General features: G+C 42.2%; 1 protein-coding gene across 4 annotated transcripts in view; it reads left to right on the top strand.

Annotated features, from left to right (window-relative positions):
• Positions 1 to 19029, top strand: part of LOC119652307 — a 710323-nt gene that overhangs the window by 489698 nt on the left and 201596 nt on the right. For all 4 annotated transcript variants that reach the window (XM_038058200.1, XM_038057485.1, XM_038059052.1 and 1 more), the window contains one exon: positions 14055 to 14408. In XM_038058200.1, the coding sequence (XP_037914128.1) occupies positions 14055 to 14408 (354 nt within the window). The remainder of the gene's footprint in view (positions 1 to 14054; positions 14409 to 19029) is intronic.

The raw sequence follows: 19029 nt of genomic DNA, 5'->3' as shown, positions 1-19029 counted from the left end.
TGCTGGTTGGGGCCCGCAAAATTTTGGGCCGGGGTGAAAAATATACGGGGAGCTTTATGATTCTTTAGTTATTCTATTCCGGAACCACGGGGAAATTCCGGGCCTGATGTAAATCGGCTTCTGCGCTCATCCCCTCAACCCTGGGTGACAAAAAATTACATATTTCCTGCGTTCGGGATCACTTCCGCTTAGGATACACAATATAACCAGTGCACTACAGGAGCTAACTCCAACATATTAGCCAACTTAAGAAGGAACGATGTTATTTTCAATATTAACAAAAGCTTCATTTCCCTTATAGCATTTTGTGATGATGACTGCAATTTTCATCCTCAAATATTTTGTAACTATAGCTCATAGTATATTTGACGTTATCTAATACCGTAGCTTATTAAAGGGTCGATGTATTGTTATATGTGATGTTTCACAATAGTGGGTGCAGCATAGAGCCCTGAGAGATTGAGTCCATCATCAAAGTTAAAAGCAAACTCAACTATCGCGAAAAATAACAAGTTAACTGTGAATTTCAACCGTCGCTAGGGACTTCCCAATTTGATTGAAATAGTGAGAATTTCATACTTTTTCATATTCCCACTTTTTCAACTAACTCGCCAACCAATTTAATTTCAATAATGAGATCACTTTATGGAAATCAGATGGCCAACCTGAATAGCTTACAGCGTGTTTTGGAAAATTTATGGGTCAATAAAAAGGATGACTTATCTGAAGGATTACCAGCTTTAGGTATTAGTATAAGCATCTGTCATTTCCGTAATACTGGGGATATCTCTTTTGTAATGGATTTTCTGCAAAACTTCTTTTCGGCCCCAAGGTTTCGTTCCCCCATATCTAGTACATTTTGTCTGATTAATGTGGATACTATTATTATCTTTCAAGCCACTTTTGGCAATCATAAATCTACCTCTGCTGAGATGATAATCGCTAACTGATGATTCACTTGATTTCTTGCCTTGTTTTTGGTCAAGCCTATCACAACCATCTAAAGACTTCCCTACCAAGTTTTACTTGTCACCTTCTAGACAATTGTTCGACTTTATAGCGAAGTGAACCCAAATTAGACAGTTCACTATTTCACCAGAAGGTAAAACTTCTGTTAGGGAATGTGCATCATCTCAACATTGAGTGACATTTTGTTCAATAGAATACCTCCTTGGTGTGTAACGCTACTATTGAAATTTCCCTAATTCTGGATCCGAATCCCGCATTCAGTATCCTGTTTGAAATTGACATGGAAATGGGCGCGCCTTGCGGTTACTGGAAGTGCTAATCCATCACCGAATTTGTCTGCCATAAGAAGGAAAGGAGTGCTCCCATGGTGCCCATAGTAGCCAAGTGTCGTTCTCGGTAAGTGCGTCCTTACCCGATGTTTGGATAACGTTTCTATAACAAGTAAGATTCTGTTTGCTACCACACAAATTTTTGCTCCTTTTAGTCGCTTTTTACGCCAAGCAGACAATACTTTTAATGAATTCTTAATCCCCACCCCACAAGGGAGTCACTATATCAGCGGCATAAAGATACTGTAGATTAATAGCGAATGCTATTGATAAGGCCTCATATACTCCTTGAGACGCCTGTTATTAGAGGGACATTCAGACTATACTGACTCCTCTCTCAAACGGACTTGGCACCCTCTTTGACGATCGAACTCAGAATACTCCGAAACTCAGATGAAAATTCCATTCTTCTGATTATTCAAATTATTCTCACTTTTCCATACCTACCAAAATAGTTGACGAAAATCCCAAGAAGAGTTTCCACCCAGGTTTCACAAAAAATGCGTCTAGCCAAGAATTTCGTCAACAAGTGCAATCAACAAGGACTCTTCCACTGTGTTGCTTTTCTATTTTTCGCACGCAAAAAAAAAATCCTTCCGACCACAAAAAACTGCTGGTATCAGTCTGATAAAATTGATTTTGTTACTTCCGTCATTGTTGTTGTTGATGACGGTCCTAGAACTCCCTTTACTGGCAACGCTACGTGTGCAAACGTACCCATCATGGTGTGTATACCTACAGTGCTGACATTTTGGTAACAAACCGTACCTTGGGGCGAAATTCCGCATTTTTTTCCACACTTCCCATATTTAGACATCATAATATGATGCTTGCAAAGTTATCTCCAAATGCAATCTCTTATATATCAATGCTACCGCTGTCATCATGCTTCCAGCAGGCAAACGTCACCCACGAGAATGACGGGTTTTATGGCTTTTAAGGATTCTCTCTTTTATGATGTTTGAAGGTGTTGGATGTGTGTCTTTTATGAAGTCGCATTTTTCTATAAAAAATGATGACAGCCAATGTGTGTAATCTTATTGTGATGCTAAACATAAAGGAGGAAGGTTAATTTTGACACAATCATCTGTTGGCAGATTTTCTTGTTTTTCGGCTTTTGTCGTCTTAGGAAGGATGACAATAAAGGAAATGGGCTTAAGAATAGAAAATTTGAGAATTATTGAATGGATTATTGTGTCTGTGTTGGCTACATTTACAAATTTATTCAGACAACGAATTAAATAATTTTATTGAACTAGGATTCAAAATTATTTGACTGGAAAACTACTTCTACGAACTCAAAATTTCACAAGCATGTCTCGCATCTACACATGCATACGAGTCTGGTTGTTGTAAGATTATATGCCTGATATAGTGCTAGATTCTGCTTAACAGCACCTTAAAAACTTATCAGGACCCTTCAAGAAGTTTTCACCCCTTTCCAACTGTTCTGTGCTAGTTTTGAATATTACACATTTACATAGAATAAGGACTATTCTCTCTTTCGCCTCTCCATAGAACTGGCCGTTGGTATGTGCTTACATATACTAGTCGGTATAGAAATGTGTGGCACAGTTCTTGCCATTAGGCATAACATTCATGGGATGGCAGGATGACCTCAATAAAGACGAACATGTGTTTCGGCATCCACGTTCCGGGTATTATCAGCTCTTAGAAAATAGCCCGTACTATTGACCGAAGACGAAAATAGTCGTAGCTTCGCCAAACTTCACAAATTATGATTTACATAATCAGCTTATTCTTTAGTCTCCCAGCAGTCTTATTCATGTTAACAATTAGTTGATGCCAACAGAACTCTTTTCCTCGGTTGATTACGAGGTGAAGATCTCTCACCGCGTCTTGACATTCCCTTAGTTCACATTTTTCTTCACTTTGCGATTTCGTGTTCACTGGAATTTTCCAAAATTGATGGTTATTCTTACGTAAGTCGGCAACTAGAATCATAGGGAGAGATTACGAACTGGAGAGAAGACTCCACTTTCAAAATCAATTTCACTTCGTTAAAGTATCCACTCTGAGGCCTCTTGAGAAAACTTTCAGGTCCATTACGCCCTTCATCTTACCCTTTTGGTGGACTGTTAGTAACTTCAGGTGTTCATAATTGAGCAGAAGCCTTTAGAGGAAGCTCTTCCATTCAGTTTCGACAAATCTGCCTACGTTCACCTTCCCAATATTTCGAGCACGCCGGAATGTTGGGAATATTTCTCACTTGTCCCGGAAGGGTTTATATTGATGGCTTTTGACTATTCTATTAACAGTTTTTGATACTATATGACTGCCACTAGGAACTCTGATGCAAAGATCCAGGTCAGAAACAACTATCTAGCAGTCAAAATTATGAAAATAATGGAATATTGCCGAGTTTCAGGATATGCTTGACTGGTGCGAGGTCCTGCTGAAGTATACCTCGTTTGAGGGCTCATTCTTTAAAGTGTCTTCCTACAAGGACCCATACTCCTGCACTTTAAACGCAATTCTCCCAGAGACGGAAGCCCATCCCCTCTCCCCCAAGCAGATGATGTCATTTCGCTAAGCACTTGTGTGCTCCAACCATGGTGAGAGAGGGAAAATTTGGGCTCGCTGTAAAATGTATGGGTCCAACTTGAAATTAAATAATGGAATAATTTTTCGTTCATTCTCTTTTCCCCTTTCCTTCTAAACAATCGTTTCGATTTTTAGTTGTTGTTTTACGAGGAGTTGCTGAATTTTTTTCTTTAGGAACGCGTCTGAGCGACAATCTACATTTTCTAAAGTTAAAAAATATATAATGTTATGACAGCTTTGGCCACATGTACATCATCATCATCGACAACAACAACAACAACCGATATTCGCGCTAGGTCTGCCTTAATTAGGAACTCCTAGCGTCTTGACTTACGCCATCGCTCCATCTGAGGCAGTGTCTGCCACTTCTTCTTTTCCTACCGTAGAGATTGCCTCATCCGTACGGATTAAGTGACCCGCCCACCGCAACCTTTTGGGCCGAATTTTGTCCACAACAGGACGGTTATGGTACCGGTCATAGATTTCATCGCTATGTGCATGATCTCATTTTATCGTGTGCTATTTTTTGTATGTCTGGATAGTTTCGTTACAACACTAGGTTGTCGTAGCGCGTTCATATCTTACTAATGGCAGAAACGCCCAATGCGACCACTTTGCCTCCTACAGAGTAGTACACCGTTGCGACCTTGAATGAAGTGCTCTAACACGCTTCAAGGCGCTTAGATTCAATTGATTTGTCAAACCAGCGAATATTATTAATATTCTTTTTGACCCGTCCGAAGGAGAAGGAAAAGATGCGATTTCCTCAAGGCCGAATGTTTTTCAGGACCCCAAAACGGAGACTTTATTTAAATAAAAGTTTAAAGAGATGGTCAAGAGGGGAGAGCTATCCCAAAAACCCAACAACATGGCGAGATTGACCGTGATGATCCGCCAGCAAATATTGAAGCTGCATCGAAGCGCTCCGTCGGCTACTACTACATACTTGCACGCCTCTGTGCCAGCCAGATTCAGGAATGTGGTGGGGTTCTTTGAGCACTTCGATCCCTCACGTGCCATTATTCCAAAATTCACGGATCCTGTCCGGTAACTGGGACTGGACTGAGAATGTAAAGGTAGGGTGGGAACCTCAAAGGCCACGCCACATAATACATCTGAGGCAGGTATATTGACCGTCGTGGATCCTCCTTTTCGATCGCGGTACTTAGGTCCGTCCTTTTCTAAGGTTTTGTGTATTGTGTTCAGGTGTCCCCATACATCCAAAAGGGTGGTGTACATTTTTTCTTAATCCGGTCTTAGGGATTATGTTGGAAAATAGGAGAGTACAGGGAGTCGAAAGTGATCCTTTCTTTTCAAAAACTACCCAATCCAAAAATTCTGAAAAAAAAATCAAGAGGCTGTCACTATATGGTTCCTAGGCCTCGAAATATCCCCCATACCGATATCTGTTCAAATAAAGTTAATAAAATCAATCATCAACCATATCAATATAATTTTTAGTAATTGACTGCAAAATCTCCGTTAAGTTCGTCCTAGAACACGATATTTTGCAACAATCTAGATTATAACATAGAGCATGATCCCACCAAGTTTGATTGAAATTGCACTATTAAGTTATAATAGGTCTAAGTTGCCGTTTTTATGCAAATTTAGGACTTGTCAGTAACCTTTCATACCTGATGCTTCCAGCTTCTGGTTTCCCGACTTGTTTTGATTAATTTCATCGTGTTGTTTATTCCGTTATATTTCCAGGACCCGGTGCGGACTTACGTGCCGGAAAAGGCATGTTAATTTTAGTATAATGAGACTTGTGGGATCGAAGTGCTCAAAGGATCCCGTAACATTCCCGAGCCCAGCTAACACAGAAGCGTGCAAGCACGTGTCAATGGAGCGCTTCGATTTAGCTTCAATATTTATGGTGGACCTTCACGATCATCTTTTTAGGTGTTTGGGATAGCTCTCCCCTCTTGGTCACCTCCGGCCACTCAGGATGGTTTTTTGACCATCGGCAATCTTTATTGTTGTTACTATTTGCTGAGCAAAATTGTACTGCTGAACCCTGTTCCCGAGAATCACGCATTACAAAAGCTAAAATCACTACAGCGAGAAAAATTCACTTGAGTTGAACGTTCTATTTGAAACTGATTACAACCTATTATAATTCGAACCCGAACCGTATTGCGGAAAATTCTCCTTCAACTTGATCTTATTAAGAGGAAGTGGGGTTAAATTCCTTATTTAGTGATTACTACCTGAGAATCCTGCGAAAAATATCTATGGTAGAAAAATTAGTAGTGGTTGAACCTGCCTAAGATGAAACGATGGCGTAGGCCAGGACGCCGGACAACTTTTAGGGATATCGAATTGATGAAGCTCGGCGCAAAACCGGGAAGTCTGGGGTTCCTTACTAAGGGAGGCCTAAACCACATACCGGTTTTCGCGTAGTTGATGATGATAATGATAGTGATCACGACGGTCGATTGGATAATGGTTGCCTTAGGCATAGCGCATCAACCATCCTGAACCATCATGGGTTAGAGGGAGCTGTCGCCTTGCCACAATGTTTAGCCTATCCCCTATCTCTTCCACCTTCTCTCAACATGTCCCTGGATATTTAACCCGTACGCTGGCGAAGTTCTTCATTTGTTACAGTGACCGTCATTTTTCATGTCAAATATAAAATTGTCAGAGGAAGTTATGCTACGTTCTAAAACAACTACTGTGCCCCTAAGGTGATTATAGTGCAGTATAGTGAACATTAAGATGTTCCATACTCCTAGGTGTTTCAATCTGGCACCTGGTTTTAAGTATTCCCTCAAATGTCTTAGCCTTCTGGTGCTAGACATTGTCTCAGAATATATATGGAGGTTTCGTCACTCTCCGCACAGAATCGCTAGCTTCCCTAAGTGGAAATGGCCAGTGAGTATTCTAATTATAACCCTAAGGCTCTTCTTGGTTAGGTTTTATGAATCTTGTGAGCGCTTAAGTTGCTATCTTTCCATGAATACCATGGACTATTTTATTCTCGGTAAGTCCATCAAGTATAGCTCACTCAATTGTACCTCTTCATTCGTTATCGTCGTAGCCATGAACCCCTTTCTTATTCCACAAAAGAGTTATGGTCCATATAGCGGCGTTCCTGCTCCCCATTGCTTCCTAACTCAAAATGGCCTGCAACCCAGATTATTCAATTATTGTTTTCCCATATATCAGGGCAGAAAGAAAACATTAGTGTGAAACAACTTCCACTTGATTTTGGTGTTGAGATAGTTGAATTTTCTAATTTTGGGAAAACCACTGAAAACCGATTTAGTGCAGTTTATACATCGAACAATTTCCTCCGTTGACATAACCCTATCTAGATATACAAATTGTTCAACGCTGCTTGATGTTCTGCTCAATAATGCTAATAGAAGGATAGTGGTGGCCAGTGAGCTCGAGAACCTTGGTTTTGTTTGTGTTTACCTTCAGTCTAAAAGTTGAGTGTAGTGAAGCTGTTTGAAGAAAAAAGTCCATTGAATTCCTCCTGAAGAGTCCTTGTTTTCAATACGAATATCTCCTTTGGAACGTAGAGCTGCACAATTGTGATGCTGCTTAATCTAAATCGGGATCTCTCAGTAAAGATTCTATCAGAAATCGATTCCTAGGTCATGAGAGCCCGCCTTGCAGTAGACCCAAAGTGAGACATTGAATTTGTGCCTACTTGTAGGCTTGTAGGCTTTCCAGAGTAAAAAGACAATTCCGTAAAAGAGAAAGGAGTATTCTCCATATAATAACAATAATAATCGTTGGTGCGACAATCCATTTGGATCAGGGCCTTGAAGCGTGTTAGAGCTCTTCATTGAAGACCGTAACGCTACACTACGGTATACTGTTAGAGGCAATATGTATGATTTAACTCTGGTACTCAATCACAACTGAGTCGACTGGTATCCGATATCCAATCACGATAAAAATCCATCGGCCATCAATAGATTCATAATACACAAATAATACCGGTCGAATTCTCGCTCAAGTTGAGGGCCGTAGCTCCGACACTATTTTCGAGGAGCATGTGTACATTCCAGAAACAATCACAAGCAAAAGATCGCAGCCTAGAGGAGACTTCCTATCTAATGCACTGATGATGCATCGAGAGCTAAAAAAAATTTCGTTGTTTTTTACGTGAAGTAGGGAATCCGTTTTACGAGTTTATTCTTAGATCCCAGTCCAAAGGGGTCTATCATATTATATAAACACCTTGGCTCATATAACCAGCCACTTCTCTGCATCTTTTCTAGATTTTTGCGAATATACCCGAAACTTATCTGTTTGAAGAACACTCTGTTTCAAACCCCCTGTTTTCTCATTTAATCTCACCGTTAGGACTACACCAGAGGATACATATATATGGTATAATTAAATGCACTAAATGAAGCATTGCGCGTCAACCCCACCTATGTCCCATCATTGCGAATTGGCCGGCTTCTCCTCGATTGTTTTGCGTTACGTGTTTCGTGAGTGATCCACTCGTTGGCCACTCTGTACTCTAGATTTCATTGCATGGCATAATCTGCAATGGAGTTGCCATTCCTTTCTAAAATGTGACCTACCCACTACTGTCATTTTTTAATCAATGCAACTATCGGTACCTGCGTCGTACGCCAGCCCAGTACTACGCTGGAGATTGTGTCGGGCCAAAGTACCCGATGATACGGCGGAAACAAGTATTAACGAAGCCTTTTTTGAAACTCCAGACAAACTCACCTGCAGTTGTGTTCGAGGTTATATTTAAATGCACATAATTGCAGCATCACAGTAGATAGATACAAGCGTGCAAAGAGAATAACTTCCTCTTTTTTCTTCAGCCTTTGTCCCGTTTACAAGCGGGGTCGGCTCGTCGTGATCGGTTACGCCATTTGGCTCTATCGAATGCCTGATTTGGGTGCAATCTTGAGGCTTTTAAATCCCCATCCGGCGTATCAAGCCACCGTTGTTTAGGCCTACATTTTGATCGTTTACCATCGAATTCGATGTTCAGACCAACCTTGGCAAGTGAATTCTCGTTAGCACGAATTGCGTGACCATACCATCGAAGACGCCTCTATCGCAATTTTTCCACGTTCGGTCCAACCCCATAACGATCGCGGATATCCTCTTTTCAGATGTGATCTAGCATCTTCGTCTCCATTACCGCAAGACGTCGTTCACTGTCTTTTGTAGTCGGCCAACACTCAGAACCATAGAGAGCGACCCGACGGACGACACTGTGGTAAATTTTCGATTTGAGAATCACAAAGAACACCAGTTGTGGAACGCCACTTCATCCAGGTTGCGTTAATGCCTGAAGCAATTTCATAACGCAGTTCTCCATTAGCTGATAGCGTTGACCCGAGGTATTTAAATCGCTCAGTTCTGGGCAGATCACTGCCGCTGACAGTGACTGTCCCTGTTTCAAGGGGATCAGTCGTCAAAAATTCAGTTTTGTCTAGATTCAATCTGAGACCGTATTGCATGAGGCGTCCATAGCAAGAACAAAGAGGAGTGGTGAGAGGACGCTTCCTTGATGAACACCAACAGAGACACGAAGCGATTTTAATACACCCGCCATACTTCGAATTTTACTTTTCGGATCGTGGTAAGGCAATTGAACCCAGCGCACGAATTCTTCTGGTACTAAGTGTTGTCGTAAGCATACCTGATGAGTTCGTGTCGCACACGGTCAAACACTTTCTCTAGATCCAGAAATGCAATGTAAAGAGGGCGATGCTTCTCACGGTGTTTCTCTATGAGTAACCGCGCAGCGTGTATTGCGTCAGCAGTTCCGCACTTTTTGACAAATCCGGCTTTATTCACGGTTATTTCAACGGTTTCGCGAATACGGTTGTTAAGAATGCGTTCAAAAATCTTCATCATCATCATCAACGGCGCAACAACCGGTATCCGGTCTAGGCCTGCCTTAATAAGGAACTCCAGATATCCCGGTTTTGCGCCGAGCTCCACCAATTCGACATCCCTAAAACCTGTCTGGCAAAAATCTTCATGGTATGGGCAAAGTAACCGAATCGGACGGTAATTTGAGCATTCTGCTGGACTACCTTTTTTTCCATATTGGAGCGGTAGTACTTTCTTGCGAGTCAGCTGGTGTTCTTCCTTCCTGAATAACCCGATTAAAGAATTCACTGGGTCCCAACCCTTCGCTTTCCAGAGCTCAGATGCGATGTCGTCAGGTCCTGTGGCTTTCCCCGATTTCATTCGTTTTATTGTCTCCTCAACTTCAGTTGCGCTGACAGTTAAGTCCTTGAGTTTTAACGTAGGTACCTGCCGTGGAGACTTAATCCTACAGTCTTCTTAAGACACAGATTGATTTTGGAACCACAATCAGAGCCCCGCTGTGACAAGCAACAACGGTACCAGTCTATACAAGTACATGGCTTAACGTTCACACTGGTGGATGCAAGACCTACCTAAATCTCTACCAAACTAAGGAGTACGGCACCCGCGTTGAAACGCAACACCACGCCGAGGCCCGAAGGTCTCTTCTCGCTTGAGTATTACCAACAGCCCCCATGAAGCTCCCACTAAGGGGCCAACCGCAAACAACCGAGCTGTACTCATATACGACAGGAATTCTCCCGAAGTATAAGAGTCCAGGGGCTTTCCCGGTTCCCATGGTACCAGTATACCCCCGGTAAGGCTTCGTGACCGAAGCCACTTCAGATGAGTCCCCGTGCAGACTCGGGTCTGATCGCCCTAATTAGGCCTTGGAGCATTCGCCTACTGCATCACGACCGGCAAGCCAATGCGATACAGCGGTTCCCGATGCCACCACGTGAAAGTTATCCTCAGCCACTTGGTTTTGGTTCAGCCGACAGGGTTGCCGCCCCGTCTTCCTTCCCGCCACCTCAGAGCACCAATTGCGCTGACAGGTGGAACTGGTCCAAATGTCGGCAATGATTGTGGAAGTGGACGATCAACAAATTCTTCAGTTGAAATCTGCTCGAAGTATTCTCGCCACCGATGCGGCTCGACGGTTGGTAAGCAAAGTACCGTTCTTATCATTAACGCAACAAAAGTGTTCGATATCCTGTGTACGTTCGTTAGGGCTTTTAGCAAGTCGATACAGATCGCGCCATCCAGGGTGTCCAGTTTATCGTAAAGATTTTTGTAATGGTTCGCTCGGGTGACAACGACCGCTTTTTTTGCTTCCCGGTTGGCATTCTTATAAATTTGCCAATTAGCCGGCGTTTTGTCGTCAAGAAATTTGTGGTAGAGGCATTTCTTTTCACGGACTTTCATTTGAACATCATCATTCCATAGCCAAGTATCTCGGTTGATGTACCGCTTACCCGGCTTGGTGACCCCGAGGGTTGCAGAGGCCGCTTTGTGGATCATGTCTTTCATTTGGTTCCATGATTCTTCCACATTCGTAATGGTCGGCAATCGTATGAGTGAGGTCGTTTCTTCTTTCTTCTCACCAAATCGCCACCATTTGCGCCACGAGCCAGGCCAGGACGGCAATCAACGGCAAGAGAATAACATATCTAACTATTTTCAAAAAATTCAAAAGGGGCTAGAAAGCTACAAATTGCTTGTAATAATTTAAATAAGGATAATTGCATGAAAAAAATTATTGGTTAAGAAAATAAAAAAAATTTCTTTGCGAGCGGTAAGATCTCCGATCTCCGTCTGTATCTCCGAAACCTAGCTGGAAGATGTCATATTAAACTCCGAGCTCGCCGAAAGGTACTCTACTTTCCACAGTGACAGGGACCGGGATGCATCTTGTAAGTCCACCGACGGTGGGATCCTAATTGCAATAAAAGATACACTCCCCTCCTCTGGTTTTTCTTTTGACTGTGTGGCTCTTCATATCTCTCCGCCCAACTTCCTCCCGTTTATTGTATCTTGTCTATATGTCCCCTGTGCTTGACCTTCTCACATGTATGAAGAATTGTTTGATAGTTTGTCTGAATTCCCTCCCTTTCTTCCTTTGCAGAGCTTTTAAGCTCCCCATGCTCCACTGGCATAATCATCCTAGCCTTCCAATTCCTTCCAACAACCTTTCCCTTTCTTCCTTTATGAACACTTGGTCTGCCCTGAATTTCAATACCACCAAAAACTCCTTGGGCCGCACTCTCGATCTCTCCCTTTCCAACCTCCTCGACCGCAACCTCTCTTTATTTCCATGCACATCTTCGTATGTCAAAACTGACGCTCACCACCCCACGGTTGAATTTGAAGTGGAGCTCCTTCGTTCAAAACCCAAAACCAAGCCTAAATCCACTAAGTTCAACTTCCGCAAAGCCAATTTTGACGGTCTGAACTCAGCTTTATCGTCTTTCAACTGGGTACATATATTAAGCAACTTATCGTGTGATGAAACTCTAAACACCTTTTACAATATTCTGTCGGATCTCCTCTTCTTCTTCTGTCTGCCTACGTTCGTACCCAACTTGGCTCATGACGGAGATTCTTAAAAGCGTGTAAAAGATACTTATTGAACGTCGAAGCCGCCTTTGCCCGCGAGAACTTAAAACCATTTCGTTTTCACGCTGTGTCCGGATAGCTGAGTGGTTAGAGCACAAGGCTGTCGTACGGAAGGTCGCGGTTCAAATCTCACTGGTGGCAGTGGAATTTGTATCGTGATTCGACGTTGGATACCAGTCGACTCAGCTGTGAATGAGTACCTGAGTTAAATCAGGGTAATAATCTCGGGCGAGCGCAATGCTGACCACATTGCCTCCTAGTGCACCGTTACGGTCTTGAATGAAGTGCTCTAACACACTTCAAGGCCCTGATCCAACATGGATTGTTGCGCCAACGATTATTATTATTTCACGCTCACAATTCTCGTAATCCTACTTAAGCTCTCCGTCCATCTATGAGTTTTGCTGACTCCACTGCAACTCCCCACAACAATTCTGCGACCTTCTCCGCACCTACTTCTCCCCCTCCCTCTACTCCTCTCCTAACTGCGGACTACTCCGAATCCCTGGCCATTTCTCTCCTCACGCCTTCCTTGGTTGAGTTCCTCATTAGTAATCTTGACCCCAATGTCGTGCCTGGCCCCGATGGGCTTCCTAACCTCTTTCTCCTTAACTGTAGAAAACATATTTCCGTCCCCCTGAGTATAATCTACAACAAAAGTCTATAAGAATGCTACTTTCCCATCTCTGGAAAAAGGCCCTTATCATCCCTACCCTCAAGAGCGAAGACCCTTCTCTTGCTGTGAACTACCGCCCCATTTCTCGTTTCTCCCCTTGCTCCAAAATCCTGGAGAGATACGTGAACGACTGGTTGACCACGCACGACCCCTTCCTACAGTAAGGCCCTATCTTCCTTCCTTCCTTTTGAAACTTTGCAATTGCCTGATGGACTGCTCCGCTTACTCGGAGATTACTTTCCGTATCGCCTCGTGAAGCGATGACGTAAGCCTAAACTACGGGAGCAAAACCAGTCCGAGAGGCTAACTGTATAAGGCTTATAAACCAAGAGCGCTGTTGAATCTCTGTTTTCCTTTGAAATCATCATTATCATCATCAACGGCGCAACAACCGATATCCGGTCTAGGCCTGCCTTAATAAGGAACTCCAGGTTTTGCGCCGAGGTCCATCAATTCGATATCCCTAACAGCTGTCCTGACCTACGCCATCGCTCCATCTCAGGCAGAGTCTGCCTCGTCTTCTTTTTCTACCATAGATATTGCCCTTATAGACTTTCCGGGCTGGATCATCCTCATCCATACGGATTAAGTGACACGCCCACCGTAACCTATTGACCCGGATTTTATCCACAACCTGACGGTCATGGTATCGCTCATAGATTTCGTCAAATTGTCCATCCAAAATTCTTCGGAGGATTCTTCTTCCTTTCCTTTCCTTTGAGATGCTTCCATAAAATCAATTTATCGAATATTCAGCTAGCGGCATCATCATATAAACGAAATAGTAAAGAGCCTACTCTCAAAGCGGCTTTCGTCATCTGGCCACATAAATCCCTCTACTAAATTGTAAACCTATCCCAGCCCATTGTCACTAACCTTAAGCAATCCACAAACACCCACCTGAAGCCATTAGTACACAAGATGAAAAATGAATCGAATATGTCCTTGCCAAGCACTAAATAAGTATTTGGGAATACCTGTCCCCAGCAAAATAATGGCTCCCATAAAGACGTTACTCTCATACCGCTTTATCCTCAACACTATTTATCAATTAAACAATAAGTCCTTTCAATTCTCCCTTACAGATGTGGATTTACTCATTGGGCATAACACTACGGAAGATCATAAGGGGCCAGCAGAATCGCAAGGGCGAGCCGGGAGCACTGTCATATGACAATGGCTCGGAAACGGCAATTAATTCGAAAATTATGTCAATTGCAAGAAGCACTTACCAAAATCATGGCCATTGCAACCAGTGTGAAGTCAAAGAGAATGGCCTGACCAACAATAGCGAAAGTGGGAACAGTGCAGCCAGCTTGAATCCCTATTGCACGTACAACAGCTACCAGTGCGCTCTGGATATCAGCCTTGATCAGGTGCTAGGATGCATGTGTGAACGTAATCTTCATCAGAGGGCCAGCTTAATGTATTTACTTGACGTGAGTATCTAGAGTGTAAGCCACTTCACCTTATCCTACTTTGCTTGGCTTTCCCAGCATATATACATATGTACGTATATTCGAGTCCATAAATATCGGATGCCAAGAGTGATTTATTCGAAAAGTACATAAAATAGGGTCAGCTGGGTCGTTGCATTTCGCCCGCGGTCTAAGTGCAAAGTGTTTTCAGTTTTCAAGGCTTTTCTCGGAAGAGCTCCTTTCGTACGTAGATATGTGTTCCGAGTACAAAATGTGTCATGTGAATAAGTTTTAAAGTATTCCTAGAAAAGGTAAGTACAAAAGTCTGCTAAGTTTTCTGTCCTAAAAACCAAATGAATATATCAGAACATTGTCGAAATTCCCTGAAACATGCACGCTGAGTATTTGCATGCAAATGTGCATCTACGTATGCTGCATTGTTTGGGACTAACCACGCTCCGCTAGTGTTAAGTGTTCAACATTTTAAATGCAAACATTTTACCACCTTTTCAAAGAATTTGGTAACATTAGGGACAAACTAACAAATATAAAATTTTGGAACCTTATTCTGAATAAAGCAGGACGAAAATAATCCTGAAAACTTGAGTAGAACAAACAAAAAGATTCGTGCAAATCTTCACTCCAACCATTAATCAGAAGCGAACAATGACCATATTGAAAACTGTGTAAATGGGATAAGGACAGTTGCTAGAAAACTTTCATACTTCGCTCGAGATTTATGTCTCGCATGGTTAAAGTTACTGCAAGAAGCCTCAACGGAGGAAGGAGAATAAGCGGGGAAACTTATAACGCTCCGTAATCCCGATCTAAAGATTTAGATCAGAAGATTTGTGTTAATAGTTTCTTGAAGGAGTGAAATATGGACTTAAGAGTTCTGAGTGGATTTCGATACAGCCAAGACATTTTCAACTGGAAGTGGACAACCATCAGTGAATCAATGGATTTTTGACTAATGAGTAAGCAAGTTGGGAAACTATTTCACAAAGTATTAACACTTCTTTTCTGGGTAGTAGGTGCGAGTTATAGTAGTCCCACTTCCAACGTAGGTTACCATTTCCGCAGAGCCTGAAAACTTAAATTTTCTTAGCTTCGTTCACGACGGTCCCTCCCTAACCATCGACTATTCTTTGATCTCCAAATTAAAGTGACAGATCAACTGTCATTTATGGGTCATGAACTAAAGAAAAATCAGTCCTGGACGAACTGGGACATTTAAAAAATTGTCTCTAAATTTTCAGGTCACTTTTGATTTTGGATGAATATTCTCGGTTGGGATATCTTTTTCATATGAAATTTATTGTTAATAATTCCTTGGAGAAATTCCTTGGAGATGAAATCGATATGACCTCACCTAAAAGTCTTTGGTCATTCTTTGACCAGTTATGACCAAGTCTTCAATATCTTTTTTGCTGTTCTTTGTATGGGGAAAGAACGACTTTAAGTAGTTAATCTTCTGTGAATGTTCCAGCCAACTTAAATTTCTAGCCATGGAAAACCGAGTAGTAGTAGACGAAAATCTGGTGCCGCATTTTTTCTAACGCGCTCTCTTGACCTGGGAGCTGGTTTCTCACAGACTTCTGGCTGCAATTATACAATGCTACTCACCAACGGAGGCTTCCAATATAGTGGAGAAGAATGCTTTCTACGAGCAGTTCCACACAGTTGAAGCGAGGTTTTCTAAAGCTGAAATTGTGATGATGACACATTGTTCGGATATGTGATATGGAAGCACTGTATTGGCGATCGTAATGATAATGGTGGAAGGTTTGTGGATTTCAGAGAGAGCAGAATACAAGCAATCAGACCGACCACTTCGAAATCAGCAAGAGATTTAAGAGTGTCAGCGGAGACATCAGGTCGAAAGGGATCACTATCTGAGAGTCACTTACGTTCGCCACTTCTCCCAGGGTTGGAAAGCTGCGAGTGCCTGCGTGTCCATATTGTGTTAAGAGATCCGTTTAAAATGATGTCCGCATGTCGCAGATTAGGTCGATAACCCATGCAAGTCCGGAATCACGATAGGTACGCCCGAAATTATTGGGCGGTTGAAAATGAAATTTGTTTTTCAATGACTTATTTATGTTATATTATGTTGCCGTTTCTCTAGCCATGCGTGGACGTTAACTGTCGATCCCTCATCTAGGACGGCGAGCAACTGATGAGGTGGAAAGAACACTTCATCACGGTTCTTAACAGTATCATATTCAGTGAAGTTCCTCCCCTTGTGAATTAAATGGCCAGTCACCGTAACATGCGGATACGGACTATTCCTCCAAGCAGAAGAGAAATCTTTTCAGCCATCAATGCGCTCAAACGAAGTAAAGCGACGGTTTTTTCATAGAGTTATTTATCGCTGCACCCACAGTTACTGCACATGCGCTACTTCCATTTGCACGGAAATCTTAGCAACCCCTGACCTTTCTTAAAGAGTGGACGAAGGGAATGATCATTGAAATTCCGATACCCTACCCGTTCTGAGTGTGACAGTTGATCACAGCAGCATCTTGCTGATCATTTTAGAACAGTTCGCGAAGTTTAGATTTTCGCTTCACCTGCTCTTCATCAATTTCGGGAAAACTTTCGATATTGTGAATAAAGAATGTAGTTGGAGTACTCTGCGTAGGAGGGACCCCCTGGAGAAACTATTAGCTATTAGCGACATAGGATGGCGCAAAATGTAAGGTGCTGCTATCGGTGACGTTCTCCATGCTGCCTTTTCCGCAGGATATGGAAGAGTTGAATGGACCACGGCATCTTCCTCCAAATACCCCGACTTCGCTGATTACATATGTTTGCTCTCCCACTGAGTCATGGCTGAGTGTCGCTTGATTTTGAAAGAGAGGCAAGGCGAGTTAGATAAGCATTAATCACACCAAGGTTTTCAGTCTGACGGATCATCGCATTCTACCTGTCTGCATTATTGGGCAGAGCACCGATAATCGCATTGCTGCTACGCCCCACAGCCAAATTCACGCCCCATACGCACAGAACAAAACAGTAGAGAAAGGGTGAAGGGGTTTCAGGAAAATGAGGTGAGAGAGTACTTCAGGTAACCGCGAACTGTTGCGCTATACCCCAGCAAGGGGTAAATGGCAGCCATATATAGATACATAGATACTTGCGGCTATGTTTAATTACTTTATATACCTCCGCCAATTCAGATCTGGGCTATGTTGGAACTAAGGAAAGAGAACGTTCCTTTTTTCCGGCAACTCGGCCACTTTTAGGGGCTCACTGAGGCGGTTTTCAACTGTCCTTCTAGTCTGTCCAATCCACTTTGTTACCAAGGGTGCAGGCAATCTTGTATACTTAGAATTAGCCATTTGATCGATTTTTCTTCTTCCAGCAAATCGGAGATTTGATGAATCTCCATTGTTATTCTACTTCCAAGCTGTTGATCTAGAGTAAGTTTGCTGAGTATTAGCTTTCAGTCATCTTACGTCTGAGAGATCAAACGATTGATGGTCCAGTTGGTGTACCCGTTAAGTTTGCCAACTTCCAGAGAGGAAGTAAGTTGTCTCCCCAAGTGCTCCGGTCTATCATCAAGTGTGTGCGAACTAAGGACTCCCAGCATCTTCAATAAAAAAATTCACTTTGGCGTGGTTTTGGTTTGAACTTACCACGGATTTCACTTCAATATAATTCCTATTCATGACGGTTTGCGATTATATAAAATGGAGCGATTACCACCTGTCATTACTTTCTGCTCTGGATGAAACCGTCAGTCAACATTTTTGGAAAACTTGGGTGTTTAACCCAAAAAAGGGAAGTCTGTGGGCCACAAGAGAGGAAGTAAGTTGCTTCCCATATGTTCGGGCCCATCATCAAGTGGGTGCGGACTCAGCACTACCAGCATCCTCAATAAAAAAATCCAGAATATGTTAAGTCGCCTTCACCACTCTCTTCGAATATATGGAGAGGGTGAAAGAAGTGGCTGTAAATAATAATAAAAGTTGGAAGCCAAAAGCTCGGCGCTTCAGAAATGAAAGCTTTTGTGCATTTCTTATGATGGTTCCACTTGTAAGAAGCATCTCGTAAATATGTTATGTATTACTGATGATGTCTTAGAGTACAGCAAAATTATGTAAAACAGATCAATTTGATTTATTTTAATATTCTTAATAATAGTAGGATGCTCACCAGACTTTGCAGTATGGTGCTTCATGTTGCGATCTATATTAGTGCAGTTTTATACTTCTAGCATAAAAAAGGTTTCCAGTAAATTTCAAAAATATAGTAGTTAATTAATTTTAATTTTATTTGAGCAGTTATCAATGTGGGAGTTTTTATATTTTTCAAATTACTTTTTTGTTTGCTAAATTTAGAAATGTATAATGTACTATATAAAAATGCAAAAGCTGTTGTCACCTCCTTCCATTGAATCTTCATACCAAATACTTTGTATCGTACAGTGCAATTCCCGGAGTCATGATACTGATTAACTAGCAAATTATTATATATCTATTCTAACAGCCAAGTAACCATCAGAGACGGCGGTAAAATCTTTCAAAATTTCTCTCTGGGTTCCGAGACACGAGAGAGGGACCGACCTATTGGATAGAAGAGGTTTTCAAGATATAATTCAATAGGTTTGACAACGAACTGGAATGTTTCAGCTAAA

The sequence above is a fragment of the Hermetia illucens genome, chromosome 1 (genome assembly GCF_905115235.1).
Source record: "Hermetia illucens chromosome 1, iHerIll2.2.curated.20191125, whole genome shotgun sequence".
Classification (NCBI taxonomy): Eukaryota; Metazoa; Arthropoda; class Insecta; order Diptera; family Stratiomyidae; genus Hermetia; species Hermetia illucens.
The sequence above is the reverse complement of the archived record's forward strand: the minus strand, read 5'-3'. Positions and strand labels throughout refer to the sequence as shown.